Raw genomic sequence first — 20,208 nt, forward strand, 5'->3', positions numbered from 1 at the left:
GTGAGGCCTTTGAGAAAGTCTTCATGAAGAGGTTAGGGAGAGGCACGAACTGTGTTGCTTCAGGGCAGTGAGAACAGTGCTTTAGCGACTGACCATACGGTGAGTGTGTGAGGCAATATCCCCAGAAAAGAGGTCACTAATGACTGCATTTTCCCTTCATCTTTAGTACATACTTGGGAGTGTAATGAGGGGCTGAGGAGACAGGAAGTCAGCGGAAGTCAGCAGCTCTTTGGAGACTCATTTTAGACCTAGGGCTCTGGCTTGGAACTGTGTGTCCTTCACACTGCCAAAGTCTTGGACTCATTAGCAGCCCTGCGAAGGCCCTGGCCAGACAAAGTCTGGGTCCTCAATCCTTCCCTCATGTGGACAGTCATCACTTAGAGTGTAGGAGACTTTTGTGGAATTGGCTCCTGGTCCTGGGTTTTTCCTTGCAAAGGCTGAATGAACTCTGAGAATCTACTGTGCTGTGGCCTCCTGGAGTTCATGCAGCAGGGAGGGTGCTGGGCTCAGCTTCCTGTTCTCTAAGCTCTGTTGACTCAGGCTGAGCAGAGCCCAGCCTGTTCTTCTGTAGAGGAAGCACCTGGCTCGGACTCTGGAAGCTGGGTGAACCCTGGGGGCACAGGAGGGCACTGTGTACAGAAGCCCCATGTGCCCCCACATGCCCTCTGTACAGCTTTCTCTGTCTACAATCACCCAGAGAGATGTGTCCTGCTAGGGAACAGCCCTGTCCTCTTCCTGGACCTCAAACAGCAGCTGAAAGAGATGATACTCTGTTACTCACTCACTCTCTCTCTCTCTCTCTCTCTCTCTCTCTCTCTCTGACTGTTTCTCTCTTACACACACACACACACACACACACACACACACACACACACTCACACACACACACACAGCGCCTCCTTGAGACTCAGAAAGGGAGTGAAGAAAAAAAAACTATATGAAACTATACCAGTATTAAGAAAGAAATCAGGGAAGTTGAAAAGTATATGAACCTTCTCAGAGAGTGGGAAAATGGTGGATACTGTTAACAGCCTTACCATGACAGACTGCTTCTTCCATGGAGTTAACTTTGTTTAGGCAAAAGAACATGGTCAATATTGGGCAATGGGCTAAGATTTAAGCCAAACAATACAATCGCATGTTATCTTTCCCAACACCTAAATGTTGGACTACAATGAGACTCGGGTTCAGCTAATGAGAGCTAAATAGAAATTCGGTAGCCAGGCACAAACGTGGAGTCAGGCACCTTTCTCTGCTATTGCTAGAACAGTGGGGTATGCTATAGGGATGATGCTTGGAGCTGCTCGAAATTCTGGAGTTGGGGGGACCAAGCACGAAGACAGAAAGCATGAGGATGACAGAGCAGACTGTTAGGAAGAACATGCATGGGTTGGGTCCCTGCTGGAGTCCCACAGCCGCTGAGACAATGACAGCCACAACCACTGTCTTGTGTTTTTAGAAAAATAACCTTGATTAGCTTAAGCAATGCTTAACTGGCCTTTCTCCTAGTAAGTAGACACTACTATTGACTTTGTCAAATAGATATGGAAGCCTAATTTCAAAGGAACATAGGCAGGATGTGAAAACAGATCATTCCCATTCCAAAGCTAATGGCTTTGTGCCTGTTCTACTGTGCTCAGATTAGAGTGTCAAAGACACATGTCCCTTATCCCAGAACCTCCAGACAGAGGCATTCCTCATCCATGCAAACTGTCATCCAAGCGTCACTAACTCCTGTCCTCCAAGTGTCCTAACTACTGTCTATAGTCCCACTTTTTAAATCTGTGAGTCATGGATATGGAGTTGTGAAGCTGAACATGGGGTTTTAAAAATGTCGGAAACAGTAAATAAGACGTTTTTAGATATGCAATGACAAGAAATTAATTAAAAGTCAAGTGAGTGGCGAGCCTGGAGTGTTTGGGCAGCACCGGCCCATGCTGCACTGCAGGGCATGTTTGCAGGCTTGCCCAGGGTGTGATGTGTGCTCTGCCCCATGCGCCATCACACCGTGTAGTCATAACTCAAGCTACTCGAAACACCTCAGCTCACAGTGAGATTATTGCCGGTTATGAATTGCAGTGTTTTTATTAATCATGCAAAGTTTTCTGCTCTTACAGAAACATGGTGGTTTCATTACGGAAAATAAAGACTTTAAATATTTTCCTGCCATTGTTCCAACTGTCAGCATGCTAGTATCGAATTAGTATATCTCTGGGTTAAGTTCGAACATTTAATTAAAACTTCTTTTGTGTTGTTGACTTGAGTTTCATAGAACATTTATTAAATGAGTTTTCCTTTGTATATGTATAGAATTTCCAACAACTTCTGAAATTGCCCTAAACCTACCTCCGTCATTTTGTTAATAAGTATTTATGAGAAGCAATATTCCCAGTATTGATAACTTTAAAACCAAAACATCGATCAACTCTGAAAAAGCTGAAGGTAGTCTATATCCTGCAGAACCCGAAATGATCGCATCTATTTCATTAGTATGCAAACCTGCCGAAATATTTAATAAATCATAAATCACATGTATACTGACAATTATTTCATAGTAAATTTCTCTATGACTTATTATAAGTAAATGCTTGGTTTGAACCACTGCTTTAAACACCTATAACATATATAACTCAGGTGGTGCAGACCTGCTAATATGGAAAGGGTGGGCCAGTGGGAAGCCTTGGAGGAGCACTGCTCGGCGAAGCGCTGCTTCTTGGTGGCACTGCCCTTCTCTTAAGCCTTTCTCTAATTTTCCATTCTCCCACACTTAACAAACATCACATCTTCAATATTCTTCTTCCTCTATGAATTGTGTGTGTGTGTGTGTGTGTGTGTGTGTGTGTGTGCGTGCACTGATTTCATGTTAATGCGGGTAGAGAAAAGGCAGCAATATTTGCCACACATTGACCCCATGAGGCCTCATGGTCCACACTACAATTCTCAGGATAATCACCGATTTCTATTCGCTAAGATTCGCCCTCCATCTTTATATTTTGGACACAGGAGCCACACCATTTCCAGGATTCTGGAATTATAAGCATGTATCAAGCTCTTGATCCCCAAATATTTTGGAGCATGGCTATCCCCCATACAAAATGATAAATAAAACAAAATAAAAAACAGTCAAAGGTGATAGGAGGGCAGGCACACAAGAACTAAGAAAAGGCAGTAGAACACTTCCTTTGCCTTGCTAGAAAGTGCTACCAAATTAAAACCTGAAAAATGAAATTTCCATTGGTTGAAAAAATTTTAAAGGGAGTTGCATAGCTTAGCAGGGAGTTAGCAAAAGTACAGGCCGAGTCCCTCTGAGCCCTTGCAGAATTGAAACATAGCTTTGTGTCCTGGCCCAACAACCTTGGTAATGTGCTTTAAGAAAATCACTTTCCCTCTTTAAATTAGTTTTCCACGTTTTTAAACTGTAGGACAGGGTTAACAACAATAGATAGATCTTTTCTAAGGAATGCTTTTAAGATCAAATGTGTGTGTGTGTGTGTGTGTGTGTGTGTGTGTACATATATATATATATGTGTGTGTGTGTATGTCATATATGTATAAATAATACTTATCATATATCATATGTATATATAAGAACTCATGTACATATATATTTATACTTATAAATATGCTTTATATTTATATATATTTTATAAATATATGCATATATTTATATATATAAGTATAATATATACATAATACACATACACACACACACATACACACACGCACACACACACACCTGCACACACACACATCATAACTTCAGGTAAGAGAGCAGGCTAAAAAAATGGAATTACTGAGGAAAAGGAGAGAAACTGCCATGGCTACCACCAAAGTCACACACTTGGCTCCTAAGCGATGGAACAAATTCCTAGTCAATTCCTGAGATCAAAACACACACTTGTAGCCATCCTGGCTGTGGTGTTGGGGTAGAGACTGCCTCTTCTCACAGAAGCCTGCACACGTTACAGGCAGCCTTTTCCCCAAGCAGGATGAGAAGACATACAGACTAGAAGGGGGCTGAGGCAGGTCTGCAGAATTTCCACAAGTATCTTGCTCAGAAGATAGAAGGATGAATGGATAGACAGACAGACAGACAGGTAGATAGATAGATGGAAGGATAGATGGATACATAGATAGATGATAGACAGACAGACAGACAGAGATAGAGGCTATAGTGATTAGGCTAAGAGGGATCAACAAGTTCAGCATTCTTTCCATTGGACCCAGAAGACAGGCCTTACATCAAACCAGCTTAGGAGAAATAGCCTGTAAGGTCCCAGTGTGCACAACTAGGTGATCGGATGGTATACAGACTAGTTAGGAACAAACTGGGTTAAGCCTTGGCTCCCCCAGTACCTTGGTGCCAGTTCTCTCTCTCTTTAGCTTGCCAAGTGGTAAATGCCAGCCGCAGAACTGTAAGGAGCATAGGCCTCAAACTCGGTGCTTTGAGTGTTTAATACAGAATACCAACTTAGCCAATAAGTAACTTCTCAAAGTCGGGAGCAGAAGAGATTTTATCTGCTGTTCCTCTTCAGTCAGCTTCAGGAAATGCTCAAATCCACCTGCAGGGCGGGGCAGGATGGGACAGGACTGGGCACTGTGCTACTCTCTAAGAGAAATCTGTGTTCCTTTTGTAACTCTCCAGCTGAGCCTTAGTTTAACGTCTGTGCTGTACTTCTCTTCCGTGGCCAGGAAGTCACGTGGGAGGGAGGGAGGGAGGGAGGCACTAGGCTTGAGCTCAGGGATATGAGTCTCACAGAGCCTCAGGCAAAATGAGGACACAATGTCTGGAGGGGACACTTCTCAGAAGGAGGGGGAGGGGGTTCCTGGCAGGTATATTTTTGGCAGGTAAGGATTCTAATTGTATCTGCTTGGTCTGGGGGAATCTAGAGTTGCACTGCTTTCTTTTTTTTTAAGATGCTCAAATTTTATCTATCACTTGATTGGCAAGAATTAAAAGTGTGTGTGTGTGTGTGTGTGTGTGTGTGTGTGTGTGTGTGTGGTGATTGTGCTTAGGTATACTGTGTAAGAAAAATATCATCAGACCAAAGTTAGGTGAGGACAGAAAAACAACCCAGTTTCTCCTGCCTCATCTGGTCTTCAGAAAATTCTTCCAGCCATTATGTGACGTTGGAGCCTCTTAGCCTAATCACTATTGCCTTTATTTATTTAATTTTCTTCTGAGAGAGCTATTTTTGTAGCACAGGCCAGTCTAGAACTCTTCATGTAGCCCAAGCAAGGCTGAAATTCACGATCCTCCTGCCTCAGCCTCCCAGGTGCTGGCACTATGCCTAGCCACACTGCGCTATTGATGCCACGATTGATGTCAGCCCTCCTGGTTTTTATGTCTCTTTCTTCTTCCACTGTGCTCTCTAGACCTTCAGGACAGTTGGAATTCTTGTCTTCTTTAGGCATTGAAGAACAGAGTAAGCAATAAAACAAATGTTGAAGTGGCTGAAATCCTCGAGAGCTGTGCAGATCACTTAAACTGTAGTTTCTCAGCCAGACCTCAGGGACACTACTTTCTCTGTGGATACCTCTCCGAGGTGGCAGAGTGGGTGCTGTGGGCAACAGATAGAGTGATGAGCGTCACTGCCTTGGTTTGACCTGTGGAAACCTTTCAGGATGGCTGTGAGGCTCAGTCCTGTGCTGTGAACTTGAGCTGAGGAGGTCACACTGTAGGTGGTGCATACGGTGAGGCAGCTAAGATTTACTTAGCAGAAGTTACAGCAAACTGAGATCATACAGAGCTGAGCCAGACTCCTGGGGCTTAAATAACATTTCAGATGCCAAAGCTGCGCCCATACCGAATGATGACGGGTCTGGCGGTGAAGAGAGAACGCTTGCTTTTAATACTATTAGAATTCATTTTTCATTATAAAGAACTTGTCCTCATCAAGGTTCTGCAGGTCAAACATTTTTATCTGAATGTTTGGATTCAACTAGAACCCAAATCAAAATGAGCTCTCTGCTCACTCTTCCTTTGTAAGAATATGCATTCCTATTTATCAACCCAGTTGTGAAGTGTGACCTCTTTTGCTCTAAGAAAATACCTGTTCATAAAGGTTCTTGTTTTAAGAGATCAGATTATATCAGGGGGATGCCCCCAGCTTTCTATGTGAAGAATGGCAGGGTCTGAATCATTCAGGACTGAATCAACAGTATACAAAGAAAGTAAACACTCAAGGACTTTTCCATCAGTTAGCATCAACCATCATGGGGTGCTACTGGAGAAGAGTGTCAGGGTAGAGTGGGAGACAGTTTATTAGAACTTGTGGGCTTTCCAGAGCCCACGGGAGCTGGCTACATCTCTTAGTAAGAGCAGCTTCAGTGTAGACATGGACGAGCAAGGTGAGGAGGGCCACATGCCCGGAGCAGAGGAAGCAGGCAGAAGAGCCAGGCAGAAGAGGGCAGATCACTTGGCAGAGTGTCTAGCCAGAGCCGGAAGCCAGGGTGTGATGTGCCCGGCAACTGGAAGGAGTGTGAATGGAAGTGATCTCTTACAAGTGTAAGAGGGATGCATCTATCCCTCAGTGACAGGAGGATCCTCTGGAGAGAACAACAGACTGGCAGCGAAGGGGGGAGAAGAGCAGCTTTCAATTATCTGTGCTATCTTTCCCTACCAATCACTGCCGATGATGAATAGGTGTAATAAAAGCCAATATTCAACGTTTTCAATTTACATGGAAAGAAGGCCGTAATACATTGTTGCACAGAAGAAATGGCAGGTTACTACACAATGGATATAATCTGACCTTGCTTTTTCCATATACTTGAATGTGTAGAAACCCAGGGTGGGTTTATATAGATAGGGTTAACACTGAGTGAGGCTCCTAGTGAATTTTATTATTTTTCTCATCTGTATTTCCCCAAATTAACATGCATCATGACTGAATGAGATAAAGTCACCACTTCAACACAGGTTTTCTCTTTTGGTGATGGGCTTATTCAACTTAACATACTGTGATTTAGATTCGTCCATACGTGGTATCGGGATGCCCTTCGTTTTTAACAATGAAGTCTCTGTGTGTGAACTGAATTTTAAGATAGATGATTTCAAAGCAATTATGCAACTTCAAACTCACCAGAAAAATCTCAGAGTAGGAAGGTATGTGGAAGTAAGCAAGAAAATGGAGAACAATCCTCTATCAGATGGCATAAGGAATGCTTAGAGATTTCTACCAGGAACTGGGTTCTGGGGAAACAAAGGACCTTTCATTCTTGAATCTGTCTATGGACTTCAGTCGGGATTTCTTCTGCTTTGTGGTGAGACCTGGTCTTATCTCCTATTCCAGGCTAGTCTGGAACTTTCAATCTTCCTGCCTCAGATGACAGGCATGGGATACCATCCAGGCTGTTCTGAATCTACAGAGTCAAACATCTGTTTAGGCAACTCCAACGTTTACTCATGCAGAGGCAGACAGCAAACCAAATATCTGTATGGGGGACTCTTAACTTTACTGGAAAAGCGGTAGAGAGCAAATATCTGACAGCTTTAAAAGTTGTCCTAAATTTCAACCAATCCCGAGTCATGCCTTACAGCAAAGCTATCTAACAACAAGCACAAGCTTAGAAAGTAAAGAACGCAAAGGTGTTCAAGTAAAACTTAGACATTCCTGTAAGCCACGCCCAGGGGCTTATCAGTACAACTACTTGGGAGACTGAGACAGGAGGATCATGAGTTCAAGGCCTATTTGAACCACTGAGTGAGTTCAAGGCTAGCCTGGGTGGTTTAGTGAGATCCCATCTCAAAAGTTTTTGAGAGGTAAAAAGAGGGTTTGGGATCAGTGGTAGAACCTAGCATCTGTGAGTTAACCTCAGTACCACACACATGCATGCATGCACATGTGCACATGCACATACCCAGATGCACACCTCTCTCTCTCTCTCTCTCTCTCTCTCTCTCTCTCTCTCTCTCTCTCTCACACACACACACACACACACACACACACTCATTTGTAAGAAAATACTTTTTCAACTAAGGACTTTCCACAAGGGAGCTATATTTAAGGTCTACTAATATTTATCATTTATATCTAATATTTTGAACAGCTTATTCTTAAACATGGTAATACATATCATAAAATAAAATATTTGGGGGATATAAATTAAAAAGTATAAAACTAGATAGGTTCACAGAGGGCACAGAAAAAGAATCCCATTCTTACGGTTTCTCATGAAATAATCAGGAATGACTTTCTTCAAGCCAAATGCGACAGGTGTCACTGTGGTAAGAAACATTTAAGCTATTGTCCTCACAATGCCAAATATTTAATGGAAAACAAAAAGAATTCAGTTCTAGGTGCCAATACTAGATCTTTATGACATCATTCGTCCAGATGCGTGCAAAATCTGGATTGTAAAGAATTGAAGTTTTTGTGGTCAACACCATGAATACTTAGTCTTTGAGTTAAAGAAGGAACTTATGGGAAAAAGTAACACTGGAAGAACCACGTTTTCATTATAGACAGATAAACAAAGTAGAAAATGTACAGTTTAGATGAGGAGAATTCGTTTGTATAAAATACCATGCAAAATACAAACAAAAACACCATGCAAAATACAAAGAAGACATTTTAAAGCTGTACTTTTCAGGTGTTCCATGAATCGAGCTGATTAGACTCAAGCTTTGAAAGAAACAAAACAGCCACCCTGTATGGAGGGAAGGGAGCCCCACTGTCCCACTTTTCACTGAGCCTGAACATAGACGTCCAAAGCACACAGCAACACCCATCTTCTAAGACGGGTGTTCTCTCTGGAATGGTACGACTTCAAACCACCAGGACAGTATTGGAGTATTTGAAGGTATGGGAAAATAAGCAAATAAGTGGGAGAACGTGAAGACAGGGAGGTTCTGAGTAGGAATTTTAATCTCAGACACCATGTGCAAGCCAGATTTAGAAGAAACAGCAGAAGCTGGAGATTCAAGAGGAGAGCGGTTCCTCTTCTTGGGCACTCCCTTTTCTGCTCAGAGCCGGACTTTCTGGGGTGCTGCTTCAGTGTAAGGGGAGGGGGATCAGAAGCAGTGCTGTAGGTAAGGACAGTAGAGCAGAGCCGTGTCGGAAGGGAGCAGACTCAGGAAGCTCTCGGCTGTAGACAGAAGCTGGGTACCTGACATTTACACGCTAAGCTCATGCACAGAACAACCTGAAGGAAACTTCAAACTGTGTCAAGAACCTCAGAGACAAAATCATTTCGTGGTTATCAATGATGAAAGTGTGTGGTCATATTTTGGTTAGGAAATTGAAGAGTAGTTTATTCTACAAACGTGGACCTAATTCTCTTTCACGGTCCTCTACATATATGCCGTGGGGCCCAGAGGTTTGCTACATCTCAGCTCACAGCAGGCACTTTAAACCTGTTTTAGAAGAGCTCTTCTTAGCCTACACAAACCCAAAAGCACCCGTCTCCTGTACTCAGCCAGCTCTGGGTGTTCTGCACCCTACTTTCAATCAACCATTTCAATATGACTTTCTGCTTAGCACCGCCCAGTCACAGCAACCCCTCGGTCACCTGCTCCGACACACTAGGGACTTAATAAAGGGCTTAGAAATTTTTTGTCCCGCTCCCAGCCCCATCTTTTATAAAGTTTACCAGTTTCCTGGGGCCATAAAATGAGAGGAGTGTCTGGTCTCCCAGTGGCTGCTTCGATACCATGGAAAACAGGTTCCACGGTGGAGCTTGTCTGTCTGCTTATAGCTGCAGAGCCATGGCTGCCACAAGGAGGGAGTACACACTGCCCACCAGCAACCTTAATTTGCCATGGCAAAAGCAGTCTGACCCAGATGCTCTCCTCTCCTACCCCAATACCATAAGCAAGGATCCCAGGCATGTTGTTTACGGTTCCTAAGAGAGCACCTGGCTACCTCGCTACACTGGGCTACCGGGCTTCGAGGGATGGGGTCAGGAGGAAGAGAACTGGAGAGAGCTGGGGCATGTGTGACCTGGTGTGCCCCAAGACACATCAGACTGCACCTGATGAATAAAACAAGCTGCACCACATACAGAAAAGATGAGAGCGGCCCACCTGTGTCTGTTGAGGGATATTTACAAAGCTTGGATCCCGTGGTCCAACACTGACGAATCGGTTTGCGGGGGAGGTGCTGGGTGTCGAGTAGGCTGTGAAGGGAAGGGACACATGCGTTCAGGAAGCAGCACGAGATTGCACACACAAACAACACCAAAACACACAGTCTCCGAGCCTACGCAGCTGATTAATGCAAACACTGTAGCTAGCAAAAGGATCTGGCTAGCAAAGGGAGGGGCGGGCAGGGATTGGCTCCCAGGGGACCGCTGGGGTTAAATGGCATCCAATTGGTGCTTGGAGGAGTTGTTTTCTCCTCAGGTCATTCAGATTAGAACATGCAGGACATTTGCAAAGTGTACTTTGTATGTTAAACATGAGTTCTGGGGGAGAAAGGGGGAGGGGGCGGGGAGGAGAAGGGAGAGAGAGACCCCAGTCTTAGTGACAGGGAGAAAGGAATGGGGTAGGATGTGGAGGAACAGAGACTTTACAGCCATGCTCTCTCATCCACTATGCTTGGAAGAGTCACAGACCAGTTCTAGGCCTCCACAGGTAGAGAAGTCTTAAGGAGAGAATGAAGGGGTTTTCCAGGAAGGGGGTGAAAACCCAGCTAGAGCAAGCAGCCTTTATGGGCCCAGCAGCATCTGTGGAATCTTGAGGATGCCCAGGTGTGCTTGAAACCTCCAGGCTACCACTTGTCCCTTCCCAGGACCCTTCTGCACAAGATAGACTGAGTTGTCACACTGGGACCTTGGCCACCACTTTAGAGTTCACTCTCTTCGCTGGACACGGAAGCTTTGTCATTTTATGTTTATGAGTTTCTTCGCTAGAGAAAAGAAAATCAGGGGCTTTCCGTGAGCTTCGAGCCCAAATACATGTTTAGGTAGGTGGTCCCCAAACTCCAAAAATTTAGCTCACATTCTTTCTCTGTCCTAGAATCTCTAGATTGTTATTTAATTATGACTTTCATTTAATTCTCTCTCTCTCTCTCTCTCTCTCTCTCTTGTGTGTGTGTGTGTGTGTGTGTGTGTGTGTGTGTGTGTGTGTGTGTATGAATATGTGCATGTGACTGCATTCACCTAAAGAATTCAGAAGACAGTGTCAGATTTCCCTGGAACAGGAGTTACAGGGGCTTGTGAACTGCCTGACATCCATGCTGTGGATGAAACTGGGATCCTCTGTGAAAGCAGCAGTACCTGTTTTTAACTGATGAGCTAGCCTGAAAAATTCAAAGTATAAAAGACTCTAGAAAACTAACTCTAGATAGACGCTGTCTAAAGAAACGAAAATAGCTCATAATTTCTGGCACGGCAGTTTGGCCGCTATTGACATCACCTGATTCTCTGGGAGTTCTCGTGCGTCAGGGGAGCTCATGCTTCTTATTCAAGCCCACATAGGGATATAATCCCTGCCAATTGCCCCAAATCCTGTTGGTTACCCTGATGGTGGTAAGAGATGAGCCATTCAGCCAGTCTGTGGTCCCATGGTACAGCTGTGACCCAGTTAAACTGTTGAGCACAAGATGAACCTCAGGGCCCTCTGAGGTCAGGGAAGGACTGTGCTAGGTGCTTTTATCCACTAACGGTTTTGTATAAAAGATGAGGATGCTCTGTGCCATACTGTCTAATGATGGGAATCTGCCCATTTCCTCTGGGCTACCCTCTACGCCAGGAAGTTCCAGTTGAGAGCAAAGTCTACATTCAGGCCTTACACCAGCCAAGTTTGCGTTTCCTTTACCTTTTAGCCTATGGCTTTACTTTAACACATGCTAGGAAATATCAAAGGAGATCGGTGTATTGAAAATGTGGACTATAGTTCCTGCTTCTAGGACACAAGAAGAATGGAGAAAGGTCAGGAGCATGGTAGGGCTAAAATGACCTATTGGACCCATCAGGCCAGGGGAAAGAATTCTTTTTATTTGTGAATGGGCAGGTGGTTTGCCCAGGCACAGAAGTGCATGGAGGGATGTCTGGGTTCTGCAGCTAAGTGACCCATGCTGTGCCACAGCGGGGCCCTTAGTCTGATGGTCTAGGTGGAACAGTGGGCACTGGACAGCTGCTTATCATAGGCACACAGCAAGATTTCTGAGAATGTTTCTTCTATACCTGTGACATCCCCAACAAGCACACTCATTGACCACAGCTTGCAGGTTACTAGGGGTGTGTGTGTGTGTGTGTGTGTGTGTGTGTGTGTGTGTGTGTGTGTGTGCGCGCGCGCGCTTTGATACACTGCTCACAGTAAAGTGGCTTAGGTTGGAAAGGCCTTTTATTAATCCTATTACCTAATTTGCCTTGACTTAAATGGTGACGTTATTACTTCTAACTTGTTTTCTCCTTCCATCATCGAAATTAGAGCGTGTGGGACATTTACAAAGTATACTCTCTGTTGTTACACATGAGCTCCAGGGTAGAAAGACATACCCTGGGCTTAGTGACTCAGAGAAAAGAATGAGGTAGGGCAGTTATCTGGAGAACTTTGGACACCTAAGCTGTAGTCTTGTGCCTAGGAAAGATGGTTCTACAGAAAGGTAACTTCTGGGCACATTTACAGACATAGAAAAATCACGGGAAATATGGAAGATGGGAAGGAAGACAGGAAGAAGGAAGGAGAGGAGGTAAGGAGGGAGGGAGGGAAGAGAGCGTATGATGCCTTTTCCACATAATAGCTACAGCAGGCAGAAACTCAACTCTAATAGGATGTTAGTTCCTGAAAAGATATGAGAGACTTCCCTCAATGAAACCATAGAGTCACGGACTTATATTACTGAGTCAAACCTCAGCTGAAGCTTAAAAAAATAAATATATGTCACAGCAAATTAATTATATACACACAAACAAGAGTTTCTAAAATGAACAAAACACCAGGGCAAGATGGGCAGTGTGGCCCTTAGCTACCGACAACTGGGCCATGCTCCTGCTGTAAAACATTCATAGTTCTCTTGATAGTTTTCAGCCTATTGGAAAGACCAATAGTCAGACACTGTGGGAAGAGCTTTGGGAAACCATGGAATTAGATAGCGAGGGATTGCTACAGACATCTTGAGAGTTTTGAAGGAGAGACCCAGAGGTAACTAGAGACCCACTGTCTTTATGACAACTGCAGGGATATTTCATTTTAGCTACAGAATCTTATTTTAAAAGTCCTTGTTTAAAAACATATTATTAATCATTGGGCAGCGTCTGAAATCCGGTGTTTGCTTTTTGTTTTCAGACATTTTACTGACGCCACCATGGTCTATTTTCCTATTTTCCTAAGATCGTGGAAGACTGTCCTATTTGAAGCTGTCTCCAGCTCTTTCTGAACTATCTGATGATATTTCCTCCTTCATCAGGTGTTATTTCTTCATATCATCAAGGAATCTTAGTTGGGCCTTTGCCATAGTCTTAAATACCAAAATTCAAATCATGGCTGTTCCTCTCCAAAGAGTGACATTCTTCTGGGTTCTTCATATGCACGGCTAATCCCATACTCCTTCATGGGGGACATGTGCCCTCTTGCCATTGTAAGAGCAAACGGGCAAAATGGCTCAAGAATGTCTCTGTGTCTCTCTCTCTCTGTCTCTCTCCATCCCTCCCTCCCTCTCTCCCTCTCTCCCTCCCTCTCAATATTAGCAACAGTTTTACAGGGCCTCTGAGAATGCTGGGAACTGTTAAGGGTAGAGAAAGTAGAGAGAACACATCAACACTGCTCTTCCACACCTCTGCAGGCTCCCTGGGGGCTTAGCTTCTAACTCAGCATTGGATGCGGTAAATAAAGTTGCAGTTGGTGTAGGGCCTCCTTTTCTGAATAAGAAGGAACAGGGGAAGCATGCTGAAGTCCTGGCATCTCCAGATGAATTAGTGCTGACTGCAGCAGTCCTGAGCCAGTGACACTTGCTCACGCTAGTAAGAATTTGGCGGCTATAATTTTGAATGGAGGTTATCACGTTCCTGTCTTTGTTTAAAAAAAAAAAGAAAAGAAAAAAAAAAGCTAGGGCAAAGATGCTGCTGTTAGGATATCTATTGCAAAATCAGGGGATATTTCACAAGAGTGTAATCTTCCAAACGTGGCAAATTAGCAGACTGAATTTGTGCTGCTGCAGTGGACCTAGGCGGGCAGTTTTAAGGTGTAGTTTAGCAACTGAAATGTGATATGAAAGGCAGGAAGGAAGAAGAGAAAAAAACTAGTCTGGGTCTCTTTGTAAAGTGTGACTGCAAAAGGGCCCCTCTTTGGATATTGGGATTGGTCTGTATTCTCATGCTCTCCCAGGAAGCTGAGTGCTGGGTTTGCTCTGGGCTGAGCTGCTGGCTGGGTGGTGCTCTGGTGACTGGGGTCAAATAATGCAAGAGTCCAGGTGAGCATTGAGCCTCTGAATTTACTTCCAGATGCTAGAATCAAGCCTTGCAGGTGGGCCTACTCTCTGCTGGGATGCATGGAGGCAGATTTGTCTCTCCTTTCATCAAAGACACCAACTCCATGAAAGTGGCCAACACTCTTTCTTCAACCTCTGGAGTCCACTGGAGAGTTATTTTAATGGAGTCCTATGTTCTTTCCCCTAAAGATGCTTATCCGCATCCTTGCCACGTGTCAGGCTCTGCTCTGCACACTGTTGCACACAAAGGTGGCAAAGATTCTTGCTATCCTCAGATGTCAGCATCGACGGAGGAAATGCACGAGTAGAAAATGAATATGAGAGTCTAAAAGTACTACGGGTAATCTGTGGGCTGTTAAAAGACAGACAGTGACACCCTGCCAGTGACACCCTGCCGGTGACACCCTGCCGGGGGAACAGGAAGCAGTTTTAGAGGAGATGGAGCTGGCTTTTGAGATACGTGTGAGGGAGTGGGGTTGACAGGTTCCTGGAGACAGGACACTCCAGAGGAAGCAGCCTGAGCTGCAGAGGGAGGATAAAACCTCAGATGATATGTTGTCCTTTGCAAAGAGAGGCTTATTTTGAAGGATTTGGAATCACAGTGTTTGAAAAAATGCAGGGAAGAGGTCCATGGAGTCCATTTTGTTTTAAAAGGAAGGAGTCAGTTATAGCATAAACAAAGAGAATGTATTTTGGTTACCAGCACAACAGTCAGGTAGGGCCCCATTGGGATCTTTCCCTTCTTTCGCACATCAGGGCTCGCCTCTCACATTCCCTCATTTTCAGAAACCTATTTTGGAGCTTCCCCTCAAAACTTCAGTTTCACTCAAAATACCTTTATGATTTTGTTTCCCACCGGCCCAGAGAACGCGCTAGTTACCGGAATGAGGGTAACCAAAGCAAGCTCGGGAATACAGACTTAGAGCCAAGACTTCAAACAGCTGCAACACTACTAAACGATCCTGTGACATCAGCCCTTGAAGGATGCTGATAAATTGCAAACTGGAGCACTTCATTAAATAATCTCCAAAATCTTCAGCTTTCTGTCTTATTTTGTAGGATGTGGGTAGGGGAGGGGGTGCTAAGGAAACCTCCATCTTAAAAAGAATATAGAAGCTATTAGAAAAGAGATTAGCTAATATCTAAAGGAATCCATTACTATTGAATTCGTTTATGGATTTGAACAGCAGTTCCCTCCAAGGTCACTAGAGAATATTGGCGATAGTGGAGCCTTCCTCTTCTTTTCTTTTCAAATAAATCTATTGGCATGAGCAAGCGTGCAGGACATGCACAGAGTTGGGGACAGCATAGGATATTTTAAGTCCTTTGAAAGGCAGAGACTTAGAGATGTTCTTCTATGAGTGAGCGGGTTTTGTCCGTTCTCATTTCGTATTTTTGAAACCTAGAGGATAACCACTCCAAATTCCCTCAGTTTGGATCATCTCTGTGCACTCGGTTATCTCTGCAAATCTTTTGTCTTCACAAACAAGTGAAACACAGCCCTCGGGGCATGAAATCAAAGTCTTATCCTTGGTAAGCTACCACAGAACAACATGCCCACAAGCTTCCTGGAAAGCTACTGAATCCTAATTTTAATATATTAGCATTACTAGCATATATTATAGCACTGTGCATGATAGGTCTAATGGCCAACTGCTTGCAAAAGCAAGGAAGGCGTCAACTCTGCCCCATGGCTTTGCTTCTGAGATTTCAAGCCGTACAGAGGTTTCTCAGCGGCTGAGAGGAAGCTCGGAGGCACAGGAACAGTGTGGATACAGAGAGAGACTTTTACCCTGAAGATGCTATGACCTGACCTTACTAAAATCTGTGTGAAAATGTGGCAATTCGTCACAAGCATTTCCAGTGCCATTCTACTCAAATCGAGCATAACTGTCTGTCTATCTGTCTGTCTTCCTTCCTTCCTTCTTTTCTTTTCTTTTCTTTCCCTTTCTTTCTTTCTTTCTTTCTTTCTTTCTTTCTTTCTTTCTTTCTTTCTTTCTTTCTTTCTTCTTTCTTTCTTTCTTTCTGGCACCATTTAAAAGGAGAGCAGGCTTGGTTTCAGTTCATTTCTGATGGCTAATCTAAATTCTGCAACTGTCACTTATTTTTGTAGCTGCGCTGTGTGTTGTTCCAATTGATAGGACATATTTATTGATCCAAGGCAAGCATGTGTATGAGTAGGCACAGGTGAAAGTTTTATTAAACAGCACGAGGAACAGACCCTGGATTCAGCTGGGGGGGGGGTTGCTAAAAAAAGAAACCTCGATCGATATATTGGCTCATTCTCCCTTGAAAAGCTTCTGCAACCTCTCAGAAGGCTGTGTAACTCTGGAAACCTACTCATGGGAATTTGTCTTCAGCAGCCAATGAAAGTACTGATATAAAGATTTATGCTCCAAGATGGTCATTACAGTACTGCCAATAAGAGCGACAAACTGGAACCAACTTACAAGGTAATGCCACATCCCGATAGTGGAGCGTTCTAGAGACGGTCGTGTCTTCAAATGTTAACTAGCGACATCACGCTATGCTTACAGTAGGAAATACAATCACGTTACAGAGCTGTAATGTGTTCATGTACATGCCTATGTGCATGTTAATATACATATCATGCTCAACTGGGGTTGAGACACGTGCAGAAGATGACCAGAAAGCGAGTTAGAAAGTAATTACTCTAAAGACTGAGGTGATGGATACTTTGAACATTCCGTCTAGGAACTTTGCCTTTCTCCTTTTCCTTTAGATAGAGTCTTACTCTCCAGCCGAGGATGGCCCGTAACTTGTGATGGACCTGCCTCAGGGTCTCAAGTCTGGGACTATAGGCATTACCCATTATGATGGGCTACTTCCATTCATTTTTTAATCTTAAGATTACAAATGAAACTTGAAAACCATAATTAACATCTTTTTTTAAAGGGGAGGGAGATAGAGAACATAGAGGTAAGATCCAGAAAATCTGGGTAGAATCTACTTGATTTTTGACTGTTTTGAGATGGAGTCTCCCATGTTGAGCACAGGCTGGCTTCGAACTAGGAATTCTCCTTCAGCCCATTGAGAACTACCATGCTCAGCTTGCCCCTTCTGGTGTCTAATAGAAGTATGATATGTATAGCAGTTTCTCTCTCTAAATGTCTGTCTGTAAAGAGGCTAGGATAGTACACATCATTTACCCTAATCTATTTTCTAACTGGGGCTCTACCCCTGTGACTGTCTACCAGGGTGCCCTTCTGACAGATCAGTCCAAAGTAACGTGGAGAAGATTTTCAGAAAGGCAGAGAGTCTGGACTCCTTTGTGCTTTGGGAGAAAACATCTGAAGAAAAAAAAATGTGCTATCATTTACCTCGGGCTCCTTGATTCTCAGATTTGAGGGAGAGGCAATTTAATATACTCATGATGTTTGTTTCTCAACAATCAAAACCGTACTCAAAACACTTTAAAGGCAGTGTTATAATGAGACACCACAATCTGCAAGGGTAAAAGTGGCATAAATCTTGCAAACATTTGGTAATGTGTTGCAAGGAATCTTCCTACTGCTTGCTTCCTAATCCCACTTTCAGCAGGGCAGCCCATGGAGAGGATTAGCCCTGAGGACCAAAATGTGGGTCCAGGCATCTGCTGGGTCCTACTCCATACGGATGCTGGAAAGGATGGGAGGGAGTGGATAGACTGCATGAGCACTGCATCTCTTAACTTCCTTATGGTCGAGGTATAGTGTCCCACTTGAGAAAGTAGCACAGAGATCCTTCCCTCGTATGTTCAAAACCAGTACATATCGGTCTCCGCATGGAATGGATGCATAAATACACACCCCAGAAGGGTGGGGGGAGAAGGAAGGTGCTGACGGTAGCTCCTTATGGAGGACATCACTTCCTTTTTATATTTGTGTGCTTCTGAAGTTTCCTTAAATGCCACATATTATCTTTAATAAGAAATTCTTAAAACTCACATGTCAACTCAAAAAGTAAAAAGAAAAAAAGAAACGACAGGACATACATCCTTGAACTGTTGTGGTTACTCACACGGACCTAGCCTTGCATTCTACTCTCGGCCTGTCCCCTCCTCTTAGTTGACCCCAGAGTCTTGTGAGCATCAGGCAAGTATTCTCTGGTGCTGAGCCGCCCAACCCATGCAATTCTAGTTGTAGCGTCTCTTCCCCAGCTCTGGGTTCTGCTGTGTTTTTCATCTAATTCAGTGATATGACTCTTAAAATAATAAAAAAATGTTTTTATGAGGTGTTTTAGAATGTTCAAAGGAAAATCGCAGTATCACACCTGTCAACATATTATATGTTCTGGCAGAGTAGAAGGCACTGGGCTTTGGTGCTCAAGAGTCTTGAGTTTGAATGTTAGCTCGATTTCACTTTCTTTAGAAGAGGTTTCACAATTCTACCTTAAAGCTATAATAACTGTACCTAATGCATTTGGGAAATAACCTACCCGGTGCCTGGACTTTAAGAACATTCTTTTCCAAAAAAAGAACCAAAAAAAAAAAAAAAAAAAAGAACATTCTTTTCTTTTCCTTTGCAATTAACATCTTTTCAAATTACGTCTCTTGTGTGTGTGTGTGTGTGTGTGTGTGCGTGTGTGTGTGTGTGTGTGTGTGTGCTTGCATGCCTCAGCACATGTGTACAATTCAGAGAACAACTTATAGGAGCTGTTCTCTCCTTTTGTCACGTGGGTACCAAGGATTAAACTTAGGTTGTCAGGCTTTAGGGTAAACATCTCTACCCACTGAGTGATCATTCTGACTGCTTTTTTTGCAAATGTAAACATTAAAAAATAGACTGTATACAAAACAAAGTGCTCCGAAGAAAGATAAATTACTATTGAAGATAGTGTGTATCCATTTGCATGCTGGGGGTCCCTAAACCATACCTGCTGTGAATGAAATGCAGACCTTACACTGACGTCTCTCAGGAGGGGAAATAGTATTCTTTATGAAAGGCAGCACATTCTGCTGTTATGCTCAGGCTTCAAAGGATTTGGTCAGCATGACTGTTGGAGGATCAGTGGGCAAGGGCTTTCAAACATAAAGAAATAATTATATCTCAGAAAAGAGCAAATCGAAATTTAGTATCATCTGTTTCTATGAGAGGGGGCACTGCCAATACCCCTGCCCCCTTTTCTTCAGTCAACTCAGTTCCTGAGTCCTATCCATTCCCTCGGCAGCTTGCAGTGCAGGCCACACTCCTCTAGGCCCTCCTTACCACACATGTGGATCTCAAAGGCTATTCCATGTGTCTAAATAAGCTTGACTATATTTAAAGAGTCCCTGTGCCGAGCAGTTACACTGGCACATATCTGTGTTAGCAGCCTCCTATTATAACTGATGTTTTCATGAATACTTTAGACACCGTTTTGTGCATATGTCCAAAATGTATGGCTTACATTTAAGAGATATGCATATGTGTATGATTTTATATAGAAATGTTTAATACTTATGGTGTAAATGTATGTAACTTTATACACACACACACACACACACACATATTCAGAGAGGCCTTCCTCTCTCAAATATTATAAACAAAACTGTACAATGGTTTTTTAACTATGTACAGGTCAGCCATTTTAACTTTTTTGTTTGATTGTTTTGGTCCCAGATGAAATTTATTTTTGTGGAAGAAATACTTTTCCAGATGGCTACTTGGTTGTCCCAGTATACTCTACCGAATACTGGCTTTTTCTCTCTGGATACCACTCTATTCATAGACTGATTACTACACGTAGTCAGGCCTTGTGTAGGCTTAAATAAGAATGGTTCGTATATATTTCAAAGCTTGGTCCACAGTTAGCAGAACTGGTTGGGAAGGATTAGGAGGATGATGGCTCCGAT

General features: G+C 43.5%; 1 protein-coding gene across 2 annotated transcripts in view; it reads right to left on the minus strand.

The window, feature by feature from the left end:
* The window catches only part of Nfia (nuclear factor I A), a 335,528-nt gene that overhangs the window by 21,992 nt on the left and 293,328 nt on the right, over positions 1 to 20,208 (minus strand). Inside the window, exon 10 of one of the 2 annotated variants that reach the window (XM_032901855.1) lies at positions 10,028 to 10,119. The exons of the other annotated variant lie outside the window; for it this stretch is intronic. Within the exon in view, the coding sequence (XP_032757746.1) occupies positions 10,028 to 10,119 (92 nt within the window). The remainder of the gene's footprint in view (positions 1 to 10,027; positions 10,120 to 20,208) is intronic. 2 annotated transcript variants of the gene reach the window in all.

This window comes from Rattus rattus, chromosome 1 (assembly GCF_011064425.1).
Source record: "Rattus rattus isolate New Zealand chromosome 1, Rrattus_CSIRO_v1, whole genome shotgun sequence".
Taxonomy (NCBI): Eukaryota; Metazoa; Chordata; class Mammalia; order Rodentia; family Muridae; genus Rattus; species Rattus rattus.